The sequence below is a fragment of the Panthera pardus genome, unplaced genomic scaffold, assembly GCF_024362965.1.
Source record: "Panthera pardus isolate Hobbes unplaced genomic scaffold, ASM2436296v1 HiC_scaffold_13, whole genome shotgun sequence".
NCBI lineage: Eukaryota > Metazoa > Chordata > Mammalia > Carnivora > Felidae > Panthera > Panthera pardus.
In genome coordinates, this window is record NW_026526688.1 from 43066894 (window position 1) to 43086627 (window position 19734).

The 19734-nt window shown below is 34.1% G+C and overlaps 1 protein-coding gene across 1 annotated transcript in view; it reads left to right on the forward strand.

Moving 5' to 3' along the window:
- Window positions 1-19734, forward strand: part of ADAM18 (ADAM metallopeptidase domain 18) — a 141537-nt gene that overhangs the window by 95001 nt on the left and 26802 nt on the right. The window contains exon 17 of the mRNA XM_019440715.2: window positions 6141-6221. Coding sequence (XP_019296260.2) covers window positions 6141-6221 — 81 coding nt within the window. The remainder of the gene's footprint in view (window positions 1-6140; window positions 6222-19734) is intronic.

Consider the following 19734-nt stretch of genomic DNA (forward strand, 5'->3'; position numbering starts at 1 on the left):
GTGGGGGCCAGAAGAATTTTGAAAGCCATGATAGATGAAGCTCAAATTGCCTGAAATAGACATCTAGAAACTCTCAACTTTGAGAAAATTAATGTTGAGGGCTCAAGAGGTAATGGGAATACATTATTCAAAACTGGAAAAGGAAGGACCCATTTTGTTAGGGGCAGAAAACCTAGCACATTTTCTTTTACAGTATGTGAAAAGCAGAACATGTACCTAATGAACTTGGTGATCTAGACTGGCTTCTTCTTGATGCTTGTAATAAAATACGAGAAGAAAGTAGTAAATTGAGATAATTGTTAAACAAAGTGCAACCATGACTCAATTATTCTGAAAGTTCCCAACCTCTTCACACAGTAAAAAAATGCAAAATTAAATGATTTCCAAGAACTATCAGGAAAATGGAGCCAAAACTGAGACTATACAAACATAAGAGTTCAAAAACATCAAAGGATGTTTAGAAATTAAAGGTGTTCCCCTCAGATTCTGTAAAAAAAAAATTGGCCTCCAAAAGCTTTAGAGTTTTGTCTTTCAGCCATATCAACAGAAGCCCAAGGTAAAGAAAAGCTTATTTTGAAGAGAGTTGTGAGTGTGGCTTTTGTGTAATGGAATGAACTCCAATGAGATTCACAAGTGGTCTGCACAGTTTTTGTGAAATATCAGCAGACACACTGCCAGCAAGAATGATAGGGACAAAGAATAGTAAATAGTAAAGAGGATGTTGAACTTCTCAAATTCTACTGGTTGGAAACAGGTTGAGACAGTTGCTCAGCTGTAAACACGTGCTACCTTTTATGAAAAAGAAAGGAATACTAAGACAACAAAACAAGATCTCAGAGGGCAGAATCAAGAGCCAAATATGATGATGCACACACCTTGAAACCTATTCAAGAAACTGCTATGGACTAGTGATTCCTTTTTATGTGCCATCTCCTTGCCCTTTTTGAGTAGAAATATCTATAAAAATTATCCTATGCCTGCCGTACTCTTGTATATTGGTGGTGTTGGGGACAGATAGTTCTAGTTTCACAGACTACAGATGGAAGAGCTGTACTCAGTGAAATATAGGCAGGAATCTAATCCACAGCTGGAGCTAATTCAGGTGAAGAAATAAGCTTTGATAGTGTTATAATGGATGAGAATTTGGAAACTTTGGGGATAAATGTAGTTTGCATGTGTAAAGTATATGTAACATTAGAACACAAAGGGTGGATGGTGTAATCTGCTTTTAAATTGTATCACAATGAACTCACTTTCTCTTACTCGTGATGAATGATTTTTTTAAATTAATTGTTTAATTTGATTCGCAGGTATTTTGTTGAGAATTTTTGGATCTGTTTTCATCAAGGATATTATCCTGTAGTTCTCATTTTTAGTAATGCCTTTATCTGGTTTTGATGTAAGGGTCATGTTGGCCTGTAAAGCCATCTGATCTGGACTTTTGTTTGTTGGGATTTTTCTTATGACTGACTTAATTTCTTTGCTGGTTATTGATCCATTCAAATGTTCTTTTTCTTCTGCTTCACTTTTCACAGTGGATTTATATCTAGGAACATATCCATTTCTTCTAGGTTGACCACTTTGTTGGTAGTGCTAGTAGTTGCAAGTAGTGCCTTGCAATTGTATTTCTTTGGTGCTGGTTGTTATTTGTCCTCTCTCATTTGTGATTTTATTTACTTGAGTTCTTTCTCTTTTTTTCTTGATAATTCTGGCTAGATGCTCATCAATTTTATTGATTTTTTCAAAGAACTAGTTCCTGGTTTTATTTTGTTGTTGTTGCTGTTGTTGTTGTTGTTGTTGTTGTTGTTGTTTGTCTGCTTGTTTCTGTATCATTCATTTCTGCTCTAATCTTTGTTATTTCCTTCCTTCTGCTGGTTTGAGGCCTCTTTTGTTGTTCTTTATCTAGCTCCTTCAGGTATAAGCTTAGGTTGTTTGAGATATTTCTTGCTTCTTGTGGTAGGCCTGTCTTGCTATAAACTTCACTCTTAGAAATGCTTTTTCTGGGGGCACCTGGGTAGCTCAGTTGGTTAAGCATCTGACTTCGGCTCAGGTCATGATCTCACGGTTCATGAGTTTGAGCCCTGTGTCAGGCTGTGTGCTGACAGCTCAGAGCCTGGAACCTGCTTCAGATTCTGTGTCTCCCTCTCTCTCTCTCTGACCCTTCCCCACTCATGCTGTATCCATCTCTCTCTCTCAAGAATAAAAACTAAAAAATTTAAAAAAAAAGAAATGCTTTTTCTACATCCTAGGTTTTGGGATGTGGTGTTTTCATTCTCATTTGCTTCCATGTACATTTTTATTTCTTCTTTGATTTCCTGGTTGATTAATTCATTGTTTAGTAGCATGTGATTTCACTTCCATATATTTGTATTCTTTCCAAATTTTTTCTTGTGATTGACTTCTACTTTCATAGCTTTGTGGTCAGAGAAGATGCAGGGTATGACTTTGACCTTCTTGAATTTGTTGAAGTTTGTTTTGTGGGCTAATACAAACTTCTATTTGTATGTGATCTATTCCATTTGTGCTTGAAAAGAATGTGTATTCTGCTGTTTCAAGATAGAATGTTCTGAATATATATGTTGAATTGATGTAGTCCAGTGCATCATTCAAAGCCATTGTTTCCTTGTTTTTCTATTTGCATGCTATGTCCATCAGCGTAAGTGGGGTGCAAAAGTCCCCTACTATTGTTGTATTATTATAGATTAGTTCCCTTATGTTTGTTATTAAGTTTTATGTATTTGGGTGCTTTTATGTTGGGTGCATATTTTCCATTGTTATATCTTCTTGTTGGATTGTATGCTTTATTATTATATAGTGTCCTTCCTTGTCTCTTGTTACAGTCTTTGATTTAATGTCTATGTTTTCCAATATAAATATTGCTACTTTGGCTTTTTTTTTCTGACATTTGTTTGCATGATAGATGTTTTTTCATCTTCTCACTTTCTATCTGTAGATGTCTTTAGATCTCAAATATATCTCTTGGGGTGCCTGGGAGGCTCAGTCAGGTAAGCATCTAACTTCTGCTTAGGTCATGATCTCGTGGTTCACGAGTTAGAGCCCGGTGTTGGGCTCTGTGTGGACAGCTCCAAGCCTGGAGCCTGTTTTGGATTCTGTGTCTCCCTCTCTCTCTGCCCCTCCCATACTCATTCTCCCTCTCTCCCTCTCTCTCTCTCTCTCTCTCAAAAATAAATAAAAACATTTTAAAAATAAAACAAAATATATGTCTTGTAAGAAGCATATAGATGTGTGTTCTTTTTTTAATCCATTCTGTCACTGTATGTCTTTTGATTAGAGGGTTTAGTCCATTAACATTCATATTAATTATTGGTAAATATGTTTATTGCTATTTTATTACTTGTTTTGTGGTTGTTTCTGAAGATTTTCTCTGATGTTTTTTGTCTTTCATGTTTTGCTGACTTTCTTTAGTGATATATTTGGATTTATTTCTCTTTATTCTTTATTTGTTAGTGGCTTTTGATATATGGTTGCCATTAGGTTTGTATATAACTTCTTCTGCACATAGCAGTCTATATTAAGTTGATTGTTAAGTTTGAACCCATTCTTTTCTCCTGACTCCTTCTTGTTTTAGGTATATGTTATTATATTTTATATTCTTTTTTTATGCATGAGTTCCTTCACTTATTTTTTATAAAAATTTCATTTTTACTGATTTTGTGTTTCGTACCTCTATACTGTCACTTTTGGTCTCTCCTTTCCATTTAAAGAATCCCCTTTTCTTGCAGAGCTGGTTTTGTGGTCATGAACTACTTTAGTTTCTGTTTGTCTGGGAAACTCTTTACCTCTCCTTCTATTCTGAATGACAGCCTTGTTGTATAAAGTGTTCTTGGCTGCAGATTTTTCCCATTCAGCACTTTGAATATAAAATGCCACAACCTTCCGACTTGCAAAATTTCTGTTGAAAACTCTGCTAGTTTTATGGGTTTTCCCTTATAATTTACTAATTTCTTTAGCCTTGTTGCTTTTAAATTTTTTTCTTTGTCATCATATTTTGCAAATTTAGTTACAATATGTCTTCGTGTGGGTCTGCTTTTGTTAATTCTGATGGGTGTTCTCTGTGCTTCCTGGATCTGGATATCTGTTTCCTTCCTCAGATTAGGGGAAGTTTTCAGCTATTATTTCTTCAAATAAATTTCTTCAAATAAATGTTTATTTGTGTCTTTTGCCCATTTTTAATTTGGTGTTGGTTTTCGTTGTTGTTCTTGAGTTTAAGGAATCCTTAATATATACTTGTATACCAATCCTTAATATAAACTCTGGATATTAATCTCTTACCAGATAATGATTTTTTAATATTTCCTTCCATTCCGTGGGTGCCTTTTCAGTCTCTTGATAATGTCGTTTGCAAACAAAAGTCCTTTTAATTTTGATTAAGCCCAGTATATCTGTTTTCTTGTTTGTTCCCTGTTGTTTGGGTATCACATCCAAAATCATGTTTCCAAATTAATGTTATGAAGATTTTCCATGTGTCTCCTCAGAGTATTATCATTTAGTTCTTTAGGTCTTCAATACATCTTGAATTAGTTGTTGCAGATGGTATAAGGGTCTAATTTCATTCTTTTGCATGTGGATATCCAATATCCCAGAGTCATTTGTTGAAAACATTGTCCTTTGTCATTGAAAGGACTTGGCAGACTTCTTGAAAATTATTTGACCATATATGAGAGGATTTATTTCTTAACTGTCTAATATATTCCATTCATCAGTAATGCCTGAATTTACTCCATGACCACATTGTTTTAGTTGCTGTAGCTTTGTAGAAAGTTTTGATCTCAAGAAGCATGAGTTATCCCACTTTGTCTTTCTGTAAGTCTCTTTTGGCAATTTGAAGTCCCTTGAAATTGTTTTAGGATGGATTATTTATTTCTGAAAAAGTGTCATTAGAATTTTAACAGAGACTACATTGAATTTGTAAATTGTTTTGGATAGCATTAATATCTTAACAGTATTATATATTTCAGTCCATGAACGGGTATGAATGGGTATCTTTCCATTTCTTTAGGCCTTCTTTAATTTTTTTCAGCCTTTCTTGGTAGTTTTCAGCATACAAATCATTTATCATCTTGTTTAGTTTAGTTGGCTAATAATAGTTTATACTGTTATAATTGGAATTGTTTTCTTAATTTTAAAAAAATGTTCATTGTTACTGTACAGAAATACATTTGATTTTTGTATGTTAATATTTTATTCCGTAAATTTACTTTTTTTGATTAGTCCTGACAAGCTTTTTACATGTGGAGTCTTTAGAGTTTTCTATATGTACAATTATGTCATCTGCAAACAGATTATTTTACTTCTTTCTCAGCAATTTGTATGCCTTTTATTTATTTTTATCACCTAATTGCACTGGCTAGAATTTCAAATATATTGAAAAGAGGAGGCAAATGTAGGCTTGCATATGCAACTTTATGTATTGGGTATATGTTAATTTTCAGGAAATAATTGCAAAAACAAATTTTTATTCTTACTTGATATATTCATATTTTTGATGTATTACTTATAATTTATAGTGCTTTTTAAAATAAAATAAAAGAACATAAGCCAGGAGGCCAGTTAACAAAATATAAAATGGTAAAGGAAGCAAAAGTTACATATACTGGTGACTAATTACCACTGGATTACCCATTTTTATGGAACAAGGGTTTTACAATGGTTACAAATGAAGTTAAAATATTTCTCTTGACAAACTATTCTTATCAATATTATAACAAAGATTCATGATAATTTATAATCCAAAATATTCACTTACATTTGAAACCAAAACACAATTAATGAATTATGTTCCAAGTTTTGAGGGCACAAATCATTAACACTAACCAATTATTTATAACAGAATATTAACATAATATAGAAAATCTCCCTTATGGAGATTCTCAATTTAATTCCTAAAGGCCAAATTATATTACATTATTACAAAAAAACTATGTCAAGGCAAACACCCAAGTTATTCTTCTTTAATTGATTATTGTTTAGATTTTGTATTGGAATGCTAGACTTTTTGTACCCAAATGAGAGTAATATGGAATAAAAAGTCTCAAATTGGGCATATAAGAAATAATTCTTTTCTCATGTTATATCAAATGTATGAATGATTATGAAATATTATCTGTGTTTTACTTTAGTATTGTATAAATAAAACCTGCAAAAAAGTTCACTTGATGGAATATAACTGTAATGCTGCTACAAAATGCAGAGGAAATGGAGTAAGTAACTTTTTTTATAGTTCTAAGTTAAATGTTATTTTTGTGGGTGATTAAAAGTAAAAAAATTATCTTATTTGGGAGAATTGAGACTCTAGGTTACTTTTAATCTGACCTGGTCCAGAAATAGCTAATCAATATAAAGAAAATCAGTGAAGCTAATTCAAAGACTGTTAAATATATTGTACTACATGTGTTGAATTTATTGTAAGCACCCACAACTTATGAATGAAAAACATGTTTAAATGAAAAACATTTATTCTTTTGACAATAAGTTCATGCTTTACTTATAAATATGTACTTATAAACATAAATAATTTACTTATAAATAAAAATTTACTTATATAAATTCATATTTATATAAAATTCATATAAAATAAATATAACTATGAATATATTTTGTTCTCCCTCATACTCTTAATAATTAAAATTTATGGCTATATAATATTTTATACAGAGTACACTTAAAACCATGTTGATACATTAGTGAATTTTCTGATTGTTCCTATGAAGAGATTTCTAATAGGAAACGTATCCTTATGCAAAAATTTTTATTTCTTCCCAACTGCTTATCTATCTTAATCTAATAATACAAATTTGCTGTCACATTTATGTTTAATTTTTACTTCTTTAATTTATAGTTCTAGTTCTTTTTAAATTATTTTCCTAAAAGAAAATCAGTGTAAGATGCATTCAACATTATAAAAGTTATTTCAAATTTACCAAACTTATAGGATTCAATTTTATAATTTTTAAATTGTTTGGATTTAGAATATATAAAATGCTTTTTGCATTATCTTTAATTTTCTATAGGTTGTTAACAAAGAGTATAACTATATTTTAATGTTTTGTTTTTTACTTTCTTTATAGTTATTGTTCTGATCTTTTGTTTTTCTTTGTTTAACTTTCCATTGTAAGTATTTAGCCTTAATGATTTTTATTAAATCTCAAAACAAAGTAGAGATTATAGATTATTGATACAGTTTTATGGGACACAAATTTATTTTCTTCATCTACTGCCATTTTTATTTTATTTACATTTTTGTATTTTTAATAAAATTTTTCACTATGAAAAATGACATTAAAATAAGTAAGATTAGACTTCTGTATTTATTTTAAGAATTTTCGCTATTTGTTAGTTTCATAATTAAAATTAACATGTCAAGTAAAATCTAAATCTAGGAGAAGCTCTGTTTACTTTCCAATGACATGTCAACAGATAGGCAACTTTATTATTTACAATTTATAGAGTTGATTTACAATTCTATAATTTCCAACTTTAGTTCAAATTTTAAGAACATGTAGTTGCTTAGACATATTATTGTGAATAATTGGCAGTTATTGTAGTGTTGTTATTTATTTATTTATTTATTTATTTATTTATTTATTTATTTTTAGGCTTAAGTTTTATTTGTATAAAAATTAGAAAAATAGCTGTTAAAAGTCTGGAAAAGTCCAGTGAAATAAATTTCTTGTCAGTATTTTAGCTGATTGGATATTTACACAAAAGAGGTTTTCAGTTTGAATTATTTCAAAATTATTTTTCTCTACTTTCATAGTTATTTATAAATTATCCAAATGATTAGGGGTTTTTTGTTTTGTTTTTTTTTTTTTAATTTTATTATTTTTTGTCCAATATATGAAATTTATTGTCAGATTGGTTTCCATACAACACCCAGTGCTCATCCCAAAAGTGCCCTCCTCAATACCCATCACCCACCCTCCCCTCCGTCCCACCCCCCATCAACCCTCAGTTTGTTCTCAGTTTTTACGAGTCTCTCATGCTTTGGCTCTCTACCACTCTAACCCCTTTTTTTTCCCCCTTCCCCACCCCCATGGGTTTCTGTTAAGTTTCTCAGGATCCACATAAGAGTGAAACCATATGGTATCTGTCTTCCTCTGTATGGCTTATTTCACTCAGCATAACACTCTCCAGTTCCAACCACATTTCTACAAAGAGCCATATTTCATTCTTTCTCATTGCCACATAGTACTCCATTGTGTATATAAACCACAGTTTCTTTATCCATTCATCACTTGATGGACATTTCGGCTCTTTCCATAATTTGGCTATTGTTGAGAGTGCTGCTATAAACATTGGGGTCCAAGTGCCTCTATGCATCAGCACTCCTGTATCCCTTGGGTAAATTCCTAGCAGTGCTACTGCTGGGTCATAGGGTAGGTCTATTTTTAATTTTTTGAGGAACCACCACACTGTTTGCCAGAGTGGCTGCACCAATTTGCATTCCCACCAATAGTGCGAGAGGGTTCCCATTTCTCCACATCCTCTCCAGCATCTATAGTCTCCTGATTTGTTCATTTTGGCCATCCTGACTGGCGTGAGGTGGTATCTGAGTGTGGTTTTGATTTATATTTCCCTGATGAGGGGCGACATTGAGCATCTTTTCATGTGCCTGTTGGCCATCCGGATGTCTTCTTTGGAGAAGTGTCTATTCATGTTTTCTGCCCATTTCTTCACTGGGTTATTTGTTTTTCGGGTGTGGAATTTGGTGAGCTCTTTATAGATTTTGGATACTAGCCCTTTGTCCGATATGTCATTTGCAAATATCTTTTCCCATTCCGTTGGTTGCCTTTTAGTTTTGTTGGTTGTTTTCTTTGCTGTGCAGAAGCTTTTTATCTTCATAAGGTCCCAGTAATTCATTTTTGCTTTTAATTCCCTTGCCTTTGGGGATGTGTCAAGCAAGAAATTGCTACGACTGAGGTCAGAGAGGTCTTTTCCTGCTTTGTCCTCTAGGGTTTTGATGGTTTCCTGTCTCACATTCAGGCCCTTATCCATTTTGAGTTTATTTTTGTGAATGGTGTGAGAAAGTGGTCTAGTTTCAACCTTCTGCATGTTGCTGTCCAGTTCTCCCAGCACCATTTGTTAAAGAGACTGTCTTTTTTCCATTGGATGTTCTTTCCTGATTTGTCAAAGATGAGTTGGCCATACGTTTGTGGGTCTAGTTCTGGGGTTTGTATTCTATTCCATTGGTCTATGTGTCTGTTTTTGTGCCAATACCATGCTGTCTTGATGATGACAGCTTTGTAGTAGAGGCTAAAGTCTGGGATTGTGATGCCTCCTGCTTTGGTCTTCTTCTTCAAAATTACTTTGGCTATTCGGGGCCTTTTGTGGTTCCATATGAATTTTAGGATTGCTTGTTCTAGTTTGGAGAAGAATGCTGGTGCAATTTTGATTGGGATTGCATTGAATGTGTAGATAGCTTTGGGTAGTATTGACATTTTGACAATATTTATTCTTCCAATCCATGAGCAGGGAATTTTTTTACATTTCCTTATATCTTCTTCAATTTCCTTCATAAGCTTCCTATAGTTTTCAGCATACAGATCTTGTACATCTTTGGTTACATTTATCCCTAGGTATTTTATGCTTCTTGGTGCAGTTGTGAATGGGATCAGTTTCTTTATTTGTCTTTCTGTTGCTTCATTATTAGTGTATAAGAATGCAACTGATTTCTGTACATTGATTTTGTATCCTGCAACTTTGCTAAATTCATGTATCAGTTCTAGCAGACTTTTGGTGGAGTCTATAGGATTTTCCATGTATAATATCATGTCATCTGCAAAAAGTGAAAGCTTGACTTCACCTTTGCCAATTTTGATGCCTTTGATTTCCTTTTGTTGTCTGATTGCTGATGCTAGAACTTCCAGCACTATGTTAAACAACAGCGGTGAGAGTGGACATCCCTGTCATGTTCCTGATCTCAGGGAAAAAGCTCTGTTTTTCCCCATTGAGGATGATGTTAGCTGTGGGCTTTTCATAAATGGCTTTTACGATCTTTAAGTATGATCTTTCTATCCCGACTTTCTCGTGGGTTTTTATTAAGAATCGATGCTGAATTTTGTCAAATGACTTTTCTGCATCGATTGACAGGATCATATGGTTCTTTTCTTTTATTAATGTGATGTATCACATTGATTGATTTGCGAATGTTGAACCAGCCCTGCATCCCAGGAATGAATCCCACTTAATCATGGTGAATAATTCTTTTTATATGCTGTTGAATTCGATTTGCTAGTATCTTATTGAGAATTTTTGCATCCATATTCATCAGGGATATTGGCCTGTAGTTCTCTTTTTTTACTGGGTCTCTGTCTGGTTTAGGAATCAAAGTAATACTGGCTTCATAGAATGAGTCTGGAAGTTTCCTTCCCTTTCTATTTTTTGGAATAGCTTGAGAAGGATAGGTATTGTCTCTGCTTTAAACGTCTGGTAGAACTGCCCTGGGAAGCCATCTGGTCCTGGACTCTTATTTGTTGAGAGATTTTTGATGACTGATTCAATTTCTTCGCTGGTTATGGGTGTGTTCAAGCTTTCTATTTCCTCCTGATTGAGTTTTGGAAGCATGTGGGTGTTTAGGAATTTGTCCATTTCTTCCAGGTTGTCCAGTTTGTTGGCATATACTTTTTCATAGTATTCCCCGATAATTGCTTGTATCTCTGAGTGATTGGTTGTAATAATTACATTTTCATTCATGATTTTACCTATTTGGGTCATCTCCGTTTTCTTTTTGAGAAGCCTGGCTAGAGGTTAATCAATTTTGTTTATTTTTTCAAAAAACCAACTCTTGGTTTCATTGATCTCCTCTACAGTTTTTTTAGATTCTATATTGTTTATTTCTGCTCTGATCTTTATTATTTCTCTTCTTCTGCTGGGTTTAGGTTGTCTTTGCTGTTCTGCTTCTATTTCCTTTAGGTGTGCTGTTAGATTTTGTATTTGGGATTTTTCTTGTTTCTTGAGATAGGCCTGGATTGCTATGTATTTTCCTCTCAGGACTACCTTCGCTGCATCCCAAAGTGTTTGGATTGTTGTATTTTCATTTTCTTTTGTTTCCATATATTTTTTAATTTCTTCTCTAAGTGCCTGGTTGACCCATTCATTCTTTAGTAGGGTGCTCTTTAACCTCATGTTTTTGGAGGTTTCTGAGACCTTTTCCTGTGGTTGATTTCAAGCTTCATAGCATTGTGGTCTGAAAGTATGTATGGTATGATCTCAATTCTTGTATACCTATGAAGGGCTGTTTTGTGACCCAGTATGTGATCTATCTTGGAGAATGTTCCATGTGCACTTGAGAAGAAAGTATATTCTGTTGCTTTGGGATGCAGAGTTCAAAATATATCTGTCAAGTCCATCTGATCCAATGTATCATTCAGGGCCCTTGTTTCTTTATTGACCGTGTGTCTAGATGATCTATCCATTTCTGTAAGTGGAGTGTTAAAGTCCCCTGCAATTACCACATTCTTATCAATAAGGCTGCTTATGTTTGTGATTGTTTTATATATTTGCAGGCTCCTGTATTCTGTGCATAGACATTTATTATTGTTAGCTCTTCCTGATGGATAGACCCTGTAATTATTATATAGTGCCCTTCTTCATCTCTTGTTACAGCCTTTAATTTAAAGTCGAGTTTGTGTGATATAAGTATGGCAACTCCAGCTTTCTTTTGACTTCCAGTAGCATGATAGATAGTTCTCCATCCCCTCACTTTCAATCTGAAGGTGTCCTCAGGTCTAAAATGAGTCTCTTGTAGACAGCAAATAGATGGGTCTTGTTTTTTTTATTCATTCTGATACCCTATTTCTTTTGGTTGGCACATTTAGTCCATTTACATTCAGTGTTATTATAGAAAGATATGGGTTTAGAGTCATTGTGATGTCTGTAGGTTTGTTTCATGCTTGTAGTGATGTCTCTGGTACTTTGTCTCATAGGATCCCCCTTAGGATCTCTTGTAGGGCTGGTTTAGTGGTGACGAATTCCTTCAGTGTTTGTTTGTTTGGGAAGACCTTTATCTCTCCTTCTATTCTAAATGACACACTTGCTGGATACAGGATTCTTGGCTGCATATTTTTTCTGTTCATCACAGGGAAGATTTCCTGCCATTCGTTTCTGGCCTGCCAAGTTTCAGTAGAGAGATCGGTCACGAGTCTTATAGGTCTCCCTTTATATGTTAGAGCACGTTTATCCCTAACTGCTTTCGGAATTTTTTCTTTATCCCTGTATTTTGCCAGTTTCACTATGATATGTTGTGCAGAAGATCGATTCAAGGTATGTCTGAAGGGAGTTCTCTGTGCCTCTTGGATTTCAATGCCTTTTTCCTTCCCCAGATCAGGGAAGTTCTCAGCTATTATTTCTTCAAGTACACCTTCAGCACCTTTCCCTCTCTCTTCCTCCTCTGTAACACCAATTATGTGTAGATTATTTCTCTTTAGTGCATCACTTAGTTCTCTAATTTTCCCCTGATACTCCTGGATTTTTTTATCTCTCTTTTTCTCAGCTTCCTCTTTTTCCATAATTTTATATTCTAGTTCCCCTATTCTCTCCTCTGCCTCTTCACTCCAAGCCGTGGTCATTTCCATTTTATTTTGCAGCTCTTTTATAGCATTTTTTAGCTCCTCCTCACTGTTCCTTAGTCCCTTGATCTCTGTAGTAGTAGATTCTCTGCTGTCCTCTATACTGTCTTCAAGCCCAGTGATTAATTTTATGACTATTATTCTAAATTCACTTTCTGTTATATTGTTTAAATCGTTTTTGATCAGTTCATTAGCTGTCGTTATTTCCTGGAGATTCTTTTGAGGGGAATTCTTCTGTTTCGTCATTTTGGATAACCCCTGGAGTGGTGTGGAACTGCAGGGCACTTCCCCTGTGCTGTATTGAATTACTTGCGTTTGTGGGTGGGGCCACAGTCAGACCTGATGTCTGCCCCCAGCCCACCACTGGGGCCACAGTCAGACTGGTGTGTGCCTTCTCTTTCCCTCTCCTAGGGGCGGGATTCACTGTGGGGTGGCGTGGCCTGTCTGGGCTACTTGCACACTGCCAGGTTTGTTGTGCTGGGGATCTGGCTGGCGTATTAGCTGGGGTGGATGGGCAAGTTGCACGGGGGCGGGAGGGCAGGCTCTGCTCGTGTATCCTTCGGTGATCCGCTTCTGGAGGGGCCCTGTGACAGAGGGCGAGAGTCAGACCCGCCACTGGAGGGATGGATCTGCAGAAGCACAGCGTTGGGTGTTTGCGTGGTGCAAGCTAGTTCCCTGACAGGAAACGGTTCCCTTTGGGATTTTGGCTGGGGGAGGGGCGAGGGAGATGGCCCTGGCGAGCGCCTTTGTTCCCGGCCAAGCTGAGCTCTGTCGTCGGGGGCTCAACAACTCTCCCTCCCGTTGTCCTCCAGCCCTCCAGTTCTCTGAGCAGAGCTGTTAACTTATAACCTTCCAGATGTTAAGTCCCGCTTGCTGTCCGAACACACTCTGTCCAGCCCCTCCACTTTTACAAGCCAGACTCGGGGTCTCTGATTGGCCGGCGGGCTGCCCCTCCGCCCGGCTCCCTCCTGCCAGTCCTGTAGCGAGCACCACCTCTCCTCCCTTCCTAACCTCTTTCCTGGGCCTCTCGTCTGTGCTTGGCTCCGGAAAATCCGTTCTGCTTGTCTTCTGCTGGTTTTCTGGGTTATTTAGGCAGTGTAGGCAGAATCTAAGTGATCAGCAGGACGCAGTGAGCCCAGCGTCCTCCTATGCCGCCATCTTCCCAACCCTCCCTCCTGTTCTTTTTTCATTTATAATATACTTTTTAAAAAAATTAATAAGAATATTTTTAAGAGCAGTTTTAGGTTCACAGAAAACCTGAGGGAAAAATATAGAATTTTCCCATATGTCTCTTTCCCTGACATAAGTATAGCCTCCTGCATCAAAAGTGTACATTTGTTACAATTGATGAACTTACACTGGTACATCATAATTACCCAAACTACTGAGAGTTTACATTAGGGTTCATTCTTTGTGTTGTATATTTTATGGTTTTGGACAAATGTAAAATGACATGTATCCATTATTATAATACACATTATAATAATAATTTTCACTGGCTTAAAAAATCCTCTGTGTGCCTCTTTTCTCCCCCAGCCCCAATCTATGGCAGCCACTGATTTTGTTACTGTCTCCATAGATTCGCCTCTTCCAGAATGTTATATAGTTAGTATATAGCCTTTTCTAGAATCTTATATAGTTACATAGTATATACAGTGATATAGTTATAAAGCCTTTTCAAAGTGACTTCTTTCACTTAGTAACATACACTTAAGATATCTTCATGTCTGGATTTATGAGTTTATTTATTCATCTCTGAAAGACATATTGGTTGCTTCCAAAATTTTGCAATTATGAATATAATTACTTAAATATCCATGTACAGGTTTTTGTGTAAAGGTAAGTTTTCAACTCTTTTGAGTATATACTTCTGTTTCAATTAATCTCCCTAGCAATTTATAATTTTATTATTCTGAAAAGTAATAATCTCCATATGAATATCAACAAGTTAAGAAAAGAACAGCAGATTTATTGAAAATATTAGTTATTGATTGACTGTAAGTGGTGGGCATTCCTGAATCTGGTCTCTGTTGTTAAAGACAAAGTTTTCAGTATTCAATTCCATGTCTTTCTTTCATACGACATGCTTTTGAAGTATCTAAAAAGTTATCTCCAAATCCAGGGTCATGGAGATTTTCTCCAATTTTATCCTCTAGAAGTTTTACAGTTTTGTATTTTACATGTAGATCTATGATCCATTTGAGCTAATTTTTATAAAAGGTTAACTAAGTACTTAGTAACTTAGTTAAGTAAATTAATAATAAGTACTAACTTTTTGCATGTGAATATCCAGCACCATTTGCTGAAAGATGATTTTTTTCTCCATTGAACTACCTGCCTCTGTTCCATTATCAAAGATCAGTTGATTATATTTATGTGGGTTTAATTCTATCTTCTCTATTTAATTCCATTAATTTGTTTTGATTATTGTAGCCTTAAAAAATGTATACATATCAAGTAGTTAAATGGTTCTTCTTTATTCTTCAGCATTATGTTGGCTATTCTGCATCTTTTGCTTCTCCATATAAACATTAGTTTTCCAAATAAGTTATCAATAACCAGAAAATAACCAACTAGAATTTTTCTTGGGAATGTATTGAATGTATAGATCAAGTGTGGAAGATCTAACATCTCGAAAATATTGAATGTTCATATCCATGTACATGGAATATGTCTCCATTTTTATACATCTTTGAGTTTGTTACATTAGACTTTTGCAGTTTTCCTAATACAGGTCTTGTAAATTTGAAACCAATTATTTCTGGTGCTAATATAAATGGCATTGTTTTCAATTTCAAATGCCAATTGTTTATTGTTATATATAAGTACACAATTGACTTTTATATATTAAACTTTCATTATGCTACCTTACATAATCACTTATTGGTTCATATATCTCTTTTTGTCAATTCTTTGGGATAATTTACACAATCATCTCATCTGAGAAAAAAAAATTGTATTTCTTTCTTCCCCAATTTTATATCTTTTATTTCCTGTTCTTATTTCCTGTTCTTAAGGTTTTATATTTAAAATCTTTAGGTATGACTAAGGTCATATGTTTTATGACTAAAACCATTAGGTACCATAAATTTTTATGACTAAAACCATTAGGTATGACTTTAAGTATAATGTTGAAAGAGAAAAGTAGTAAGACTAAACATCCTTGCCTTGTTCCTGATCTTAGCAGGAAAGCTTCTAGCTATATTCTCACTATTTTTTCTTATATTCCTTCAATGTAGTAGGCCATATTAATGTGAAATTCTAAATAAGGTAGAGCAATTTCCTATCTGTATATTTAAAAATGAATTCAAACCTTAGAGAAAGTCACTTTCAAATAAGCATATCTAAATTAAAAATAATAAAAAACACTTACTTCCTGAAAAACAATAAAGGGGATGCAATTTATAAACCTAGGGAACACTAATAATATTCCTTTTTCCTATTCTTCATAATTTTCTTTCATATTATTTTACATTGGAGCTTCTCATCTGTGACCCTCCACCCCCAACACACAAGTGAAATCTCACAAAATAAGTTCTTTTTTTTCTCTGAACCCCATGGCTTACTCTCTTCTTGCCACTTGTTCTTTTTTCCTATTTCTCACTCAACTTTTTCTCTTGTTTTACTCTATTTCAATTTATTTTTTCTTAGGTTTTTCCCTAGTCTGTTATGTATTCTTATGTATGCCTTTTTTTTAATTGAGGTATAATCCAGGTGTACAATTTAGTGATTTCATATTTGTATGCATTGTGAAGTGATCACCACAATAATTCTAGTTAACGTACATCATCATATATAATTACAATTTTTTTCTTGTGCTGAGCACTTTCAAGATCTGCTCTCTTGGTAACTTTCAAATATTCAATACAATATTATTAACTATATCATCATATTTACATTACATCTCCATAATTTATTTATATTATAACTGGGGACTTTATCTTTGACAACCTTTACTCATTTCACCCATCATCCCCCCTCCCCCCACCTGTGGCAACTACCAATCTGTTTCTGTATTTATATGCTTGTTTTTAAAAATGCTTGTTTTTAAAAATTCTATCTATGTTGGGATGAGCACGGGGTGTTGTATGGAAACCAATTTGACAATAAATTTCATATTAAAATTTAAAAAAATAAAAAATAAACATCTGTATTAAGACAAAAAATAAAATAAAAAATAAAAATTCTATCTATAAGTGAGATCATTTAGTATTTGCCTTCTACTCTCTAACTTATTTTACTTTGCATAATGCCCTCAAGGTCCATCCATGTTGCCACAAATGGCAATATTTCATTGTTTTTATGGCTGAATAGTATTCATATATAATATGAATAATATTTTTTTAATATGAAATTTATTGTCAAATTGGTTTCCACAACACCCAGTACTCATCCCAACAGGTGCCCTCCTCAATGCCCATCACCCACCCTCTCCTCCCTCCCACCCCCCATCAACCCTCAGTTTATTCTCAGTTTTTAAGAGTCTCTTATGGTTTGCCTCCCTCCCTCTCTAACATTTTTTTTTTCCTTCCCCTCCCCCACAGTTTTCTGTTATGTTTCTCAGGATCCACATAAGAGGGAAAACATATGGTATCTTTCTCTGCATGACTTATTTCACTTAGCATAACATTCTCCAGTTCCTTCCACGTTGCTACAATAGGCCACATTTCATTCTTTCTTATTGCCACGTAATATTCCATTGTGTATATAAACCACAATTTCTTTATCCATTCATCAGTTGATGGACATTTAGGCTCTTTCCCTAATTTGGCTATCGTTGACAGTGTTGCTGTAAACATTGGGGTACAAGTGCCCCTTTGTATCAGCACTCCTGTATCCCTTGGGCAAATTCCTAGCAGTGCTATTTCTGGGTCATAGGGTAGATCTATTTTTAATTTTTTGAGAACCTCCACACTGTTTTCCAGATGCTGGTGAGGATATATAACATCTTTTTATCCATTCATTCATAGATGAGCACTTAGGTTGTTTCCATATTTTGACTATTATTTAAAAAATGCTATAATTAACATCTTTAAAAATTAGTGATTTGGTTTCTTTGGATACATATGAAGAAGTGGAAGTACTGGATCATATGGTATTCCTATTTTTAATTTTTTGAAGAACATCCATACTGTTTTCCACAGTAGTTGCACCAATTTGCATTCCCACCAACATGAGGGTTCCCTATTCTCCTCTTCCTCACCAACACTTGTTATTTCACATCTTTTTGATAATAACCATTCTAGCATGTGTGGGTAATATATCATTGTGGTTTTGATTTGCATTTCTCTTATGATCAGTAATATTGAGCATCTTTTCAGGTACATATTGGCTATATGTAGGTCTTCTGTTTCTCATTATTAAGTATGATGTTATCTGTGCATTTTTGTAGATTTTCCTTCTATTGAGAAATTTCCCCATTTCTTACTGGATTGGTGATTTTCAATCATATATTGTATATGTTTAGTCAAGTCCTTTTTTCTGAATCTATTGATATATAGTCATATGACTTTTTAGCCTAATGGTGTGATAGGTTACAGTCATTGATCTTCAAATGATAACCTCACCTGTATACCAAGAATAAAATCCATTTTATTGTGATATATTATTCTTTTATAATTTGATTTGCTAATATTTTAGAGAATTTTTGCATTTTTGCTAATGAGTGATATTGGTCTGTAGTTTTTTCTTATAATGTCTTTGGTTTTGGTATTGTGATAATGCTGACCTCAGAATGAGTTTGCAAATGTTCCTTCTGCCTCATTGTGGAAGAGGTTGTAAATAATTGATATAATTTCTTTCTTAAAAGCTTGGTCAAAGAAAGGGTGCCGGGTGGCTCAGTTAGTTAAGTGTCTGACTCTTGGTTTTGGTTCAGGTCATGATCTCATGGTTCCTTTGTTCTGACCCCACTTAGGATTCTTTCTCTCTCTCTCTCTCTCTCTCTCTCTGCCCTTCCCCTGCTCACGCTCTCTATCTCAAATAAATAAATAAATAAACTTTGTAAAAAAAAAGAATAAGAAAAATAAAATAGTTTATTTTACCTTCCTTTATTCCTTCTCTTTTACTCTTTCTTCCGTACGTATGTCTGAGTTTCTAATCTACATCAGTCTTTTCTGAAGCATTTCTTGCAAAGCAGGTATATTTGTGACAAATTTTCTGAAATTTTGTTTGTTTAAGAAAGTCTTTATTTTTCCTTCTTTTTTGAAGTATAATTTTAATGGATACACATTCAAGGTGGCTGTTTGGTTTTTTTCGGCATTTAAATATTTCACTCCCTTCTCTTATTGCTTTCAATGATTTCTGAAGAAAAGTACAACATAATTATCATCCTTGCTCTTCTGTAGATAAGTTTTTTTTTTATTTTCTAGATTTTTTCAAGATATTCTCTTCATTTTTTTAATATTTTCTGCAGTTTGAATGTTATTTCCACATGCATTTTTAAAATGTTTGCCTTGCCTGACATTCTCTGAAGTTTATGTATAGGACCTTTGGGGAAATTGTGTCAATATTGTTTCAAATAGTTTTCTGTCCCTTTCTTTTTTTCTCCTTCAGGTATTCCCATGACATGTATATATTTTTTAATTGTCCCACAGTTCTTGGATATTCTGTTGTATCTTTTTATTATTTTTTCTCTTTGCACTTAAGTTTTGGATTTTTTTATTGACATTTTCTCAAGCTCACTGATTATTTCTTTGGTTGTATACAGATGAGCCCATCAAAGGAATTCATGTCTTCTATATAGTGTTTTAGATTTCTATTACTTAAAATATTTTTTTTTTTAGAATTTCTATCTCACTGCTTATATTACACATCTGTTCTTTTATGTTGTCTACTTTCCCTAAGCACATTAATCATGGCTGCTTTATATCCTTGGTCTGATACTTCCAACATCTTTGGCATATGTGTCTGGTCTAGACCTTTCTCTGTCTCTTCAAATTGTGATTTTTTTAGCATGGCATGTAACTTATTGTTGACAATCACACATGATGTACTGATTAAAAAGAACTAACCTCCAACAAAAAAGTTCTTCTATGACAATATATGAGAAAATCTTGGAAAGTAATGACACTCTGATATGTGGGAAGTGGCTGTCTGAATTGATATTCCCCCAAAATCTCAAATCTCCAGATTGATCTGAACCTACAGA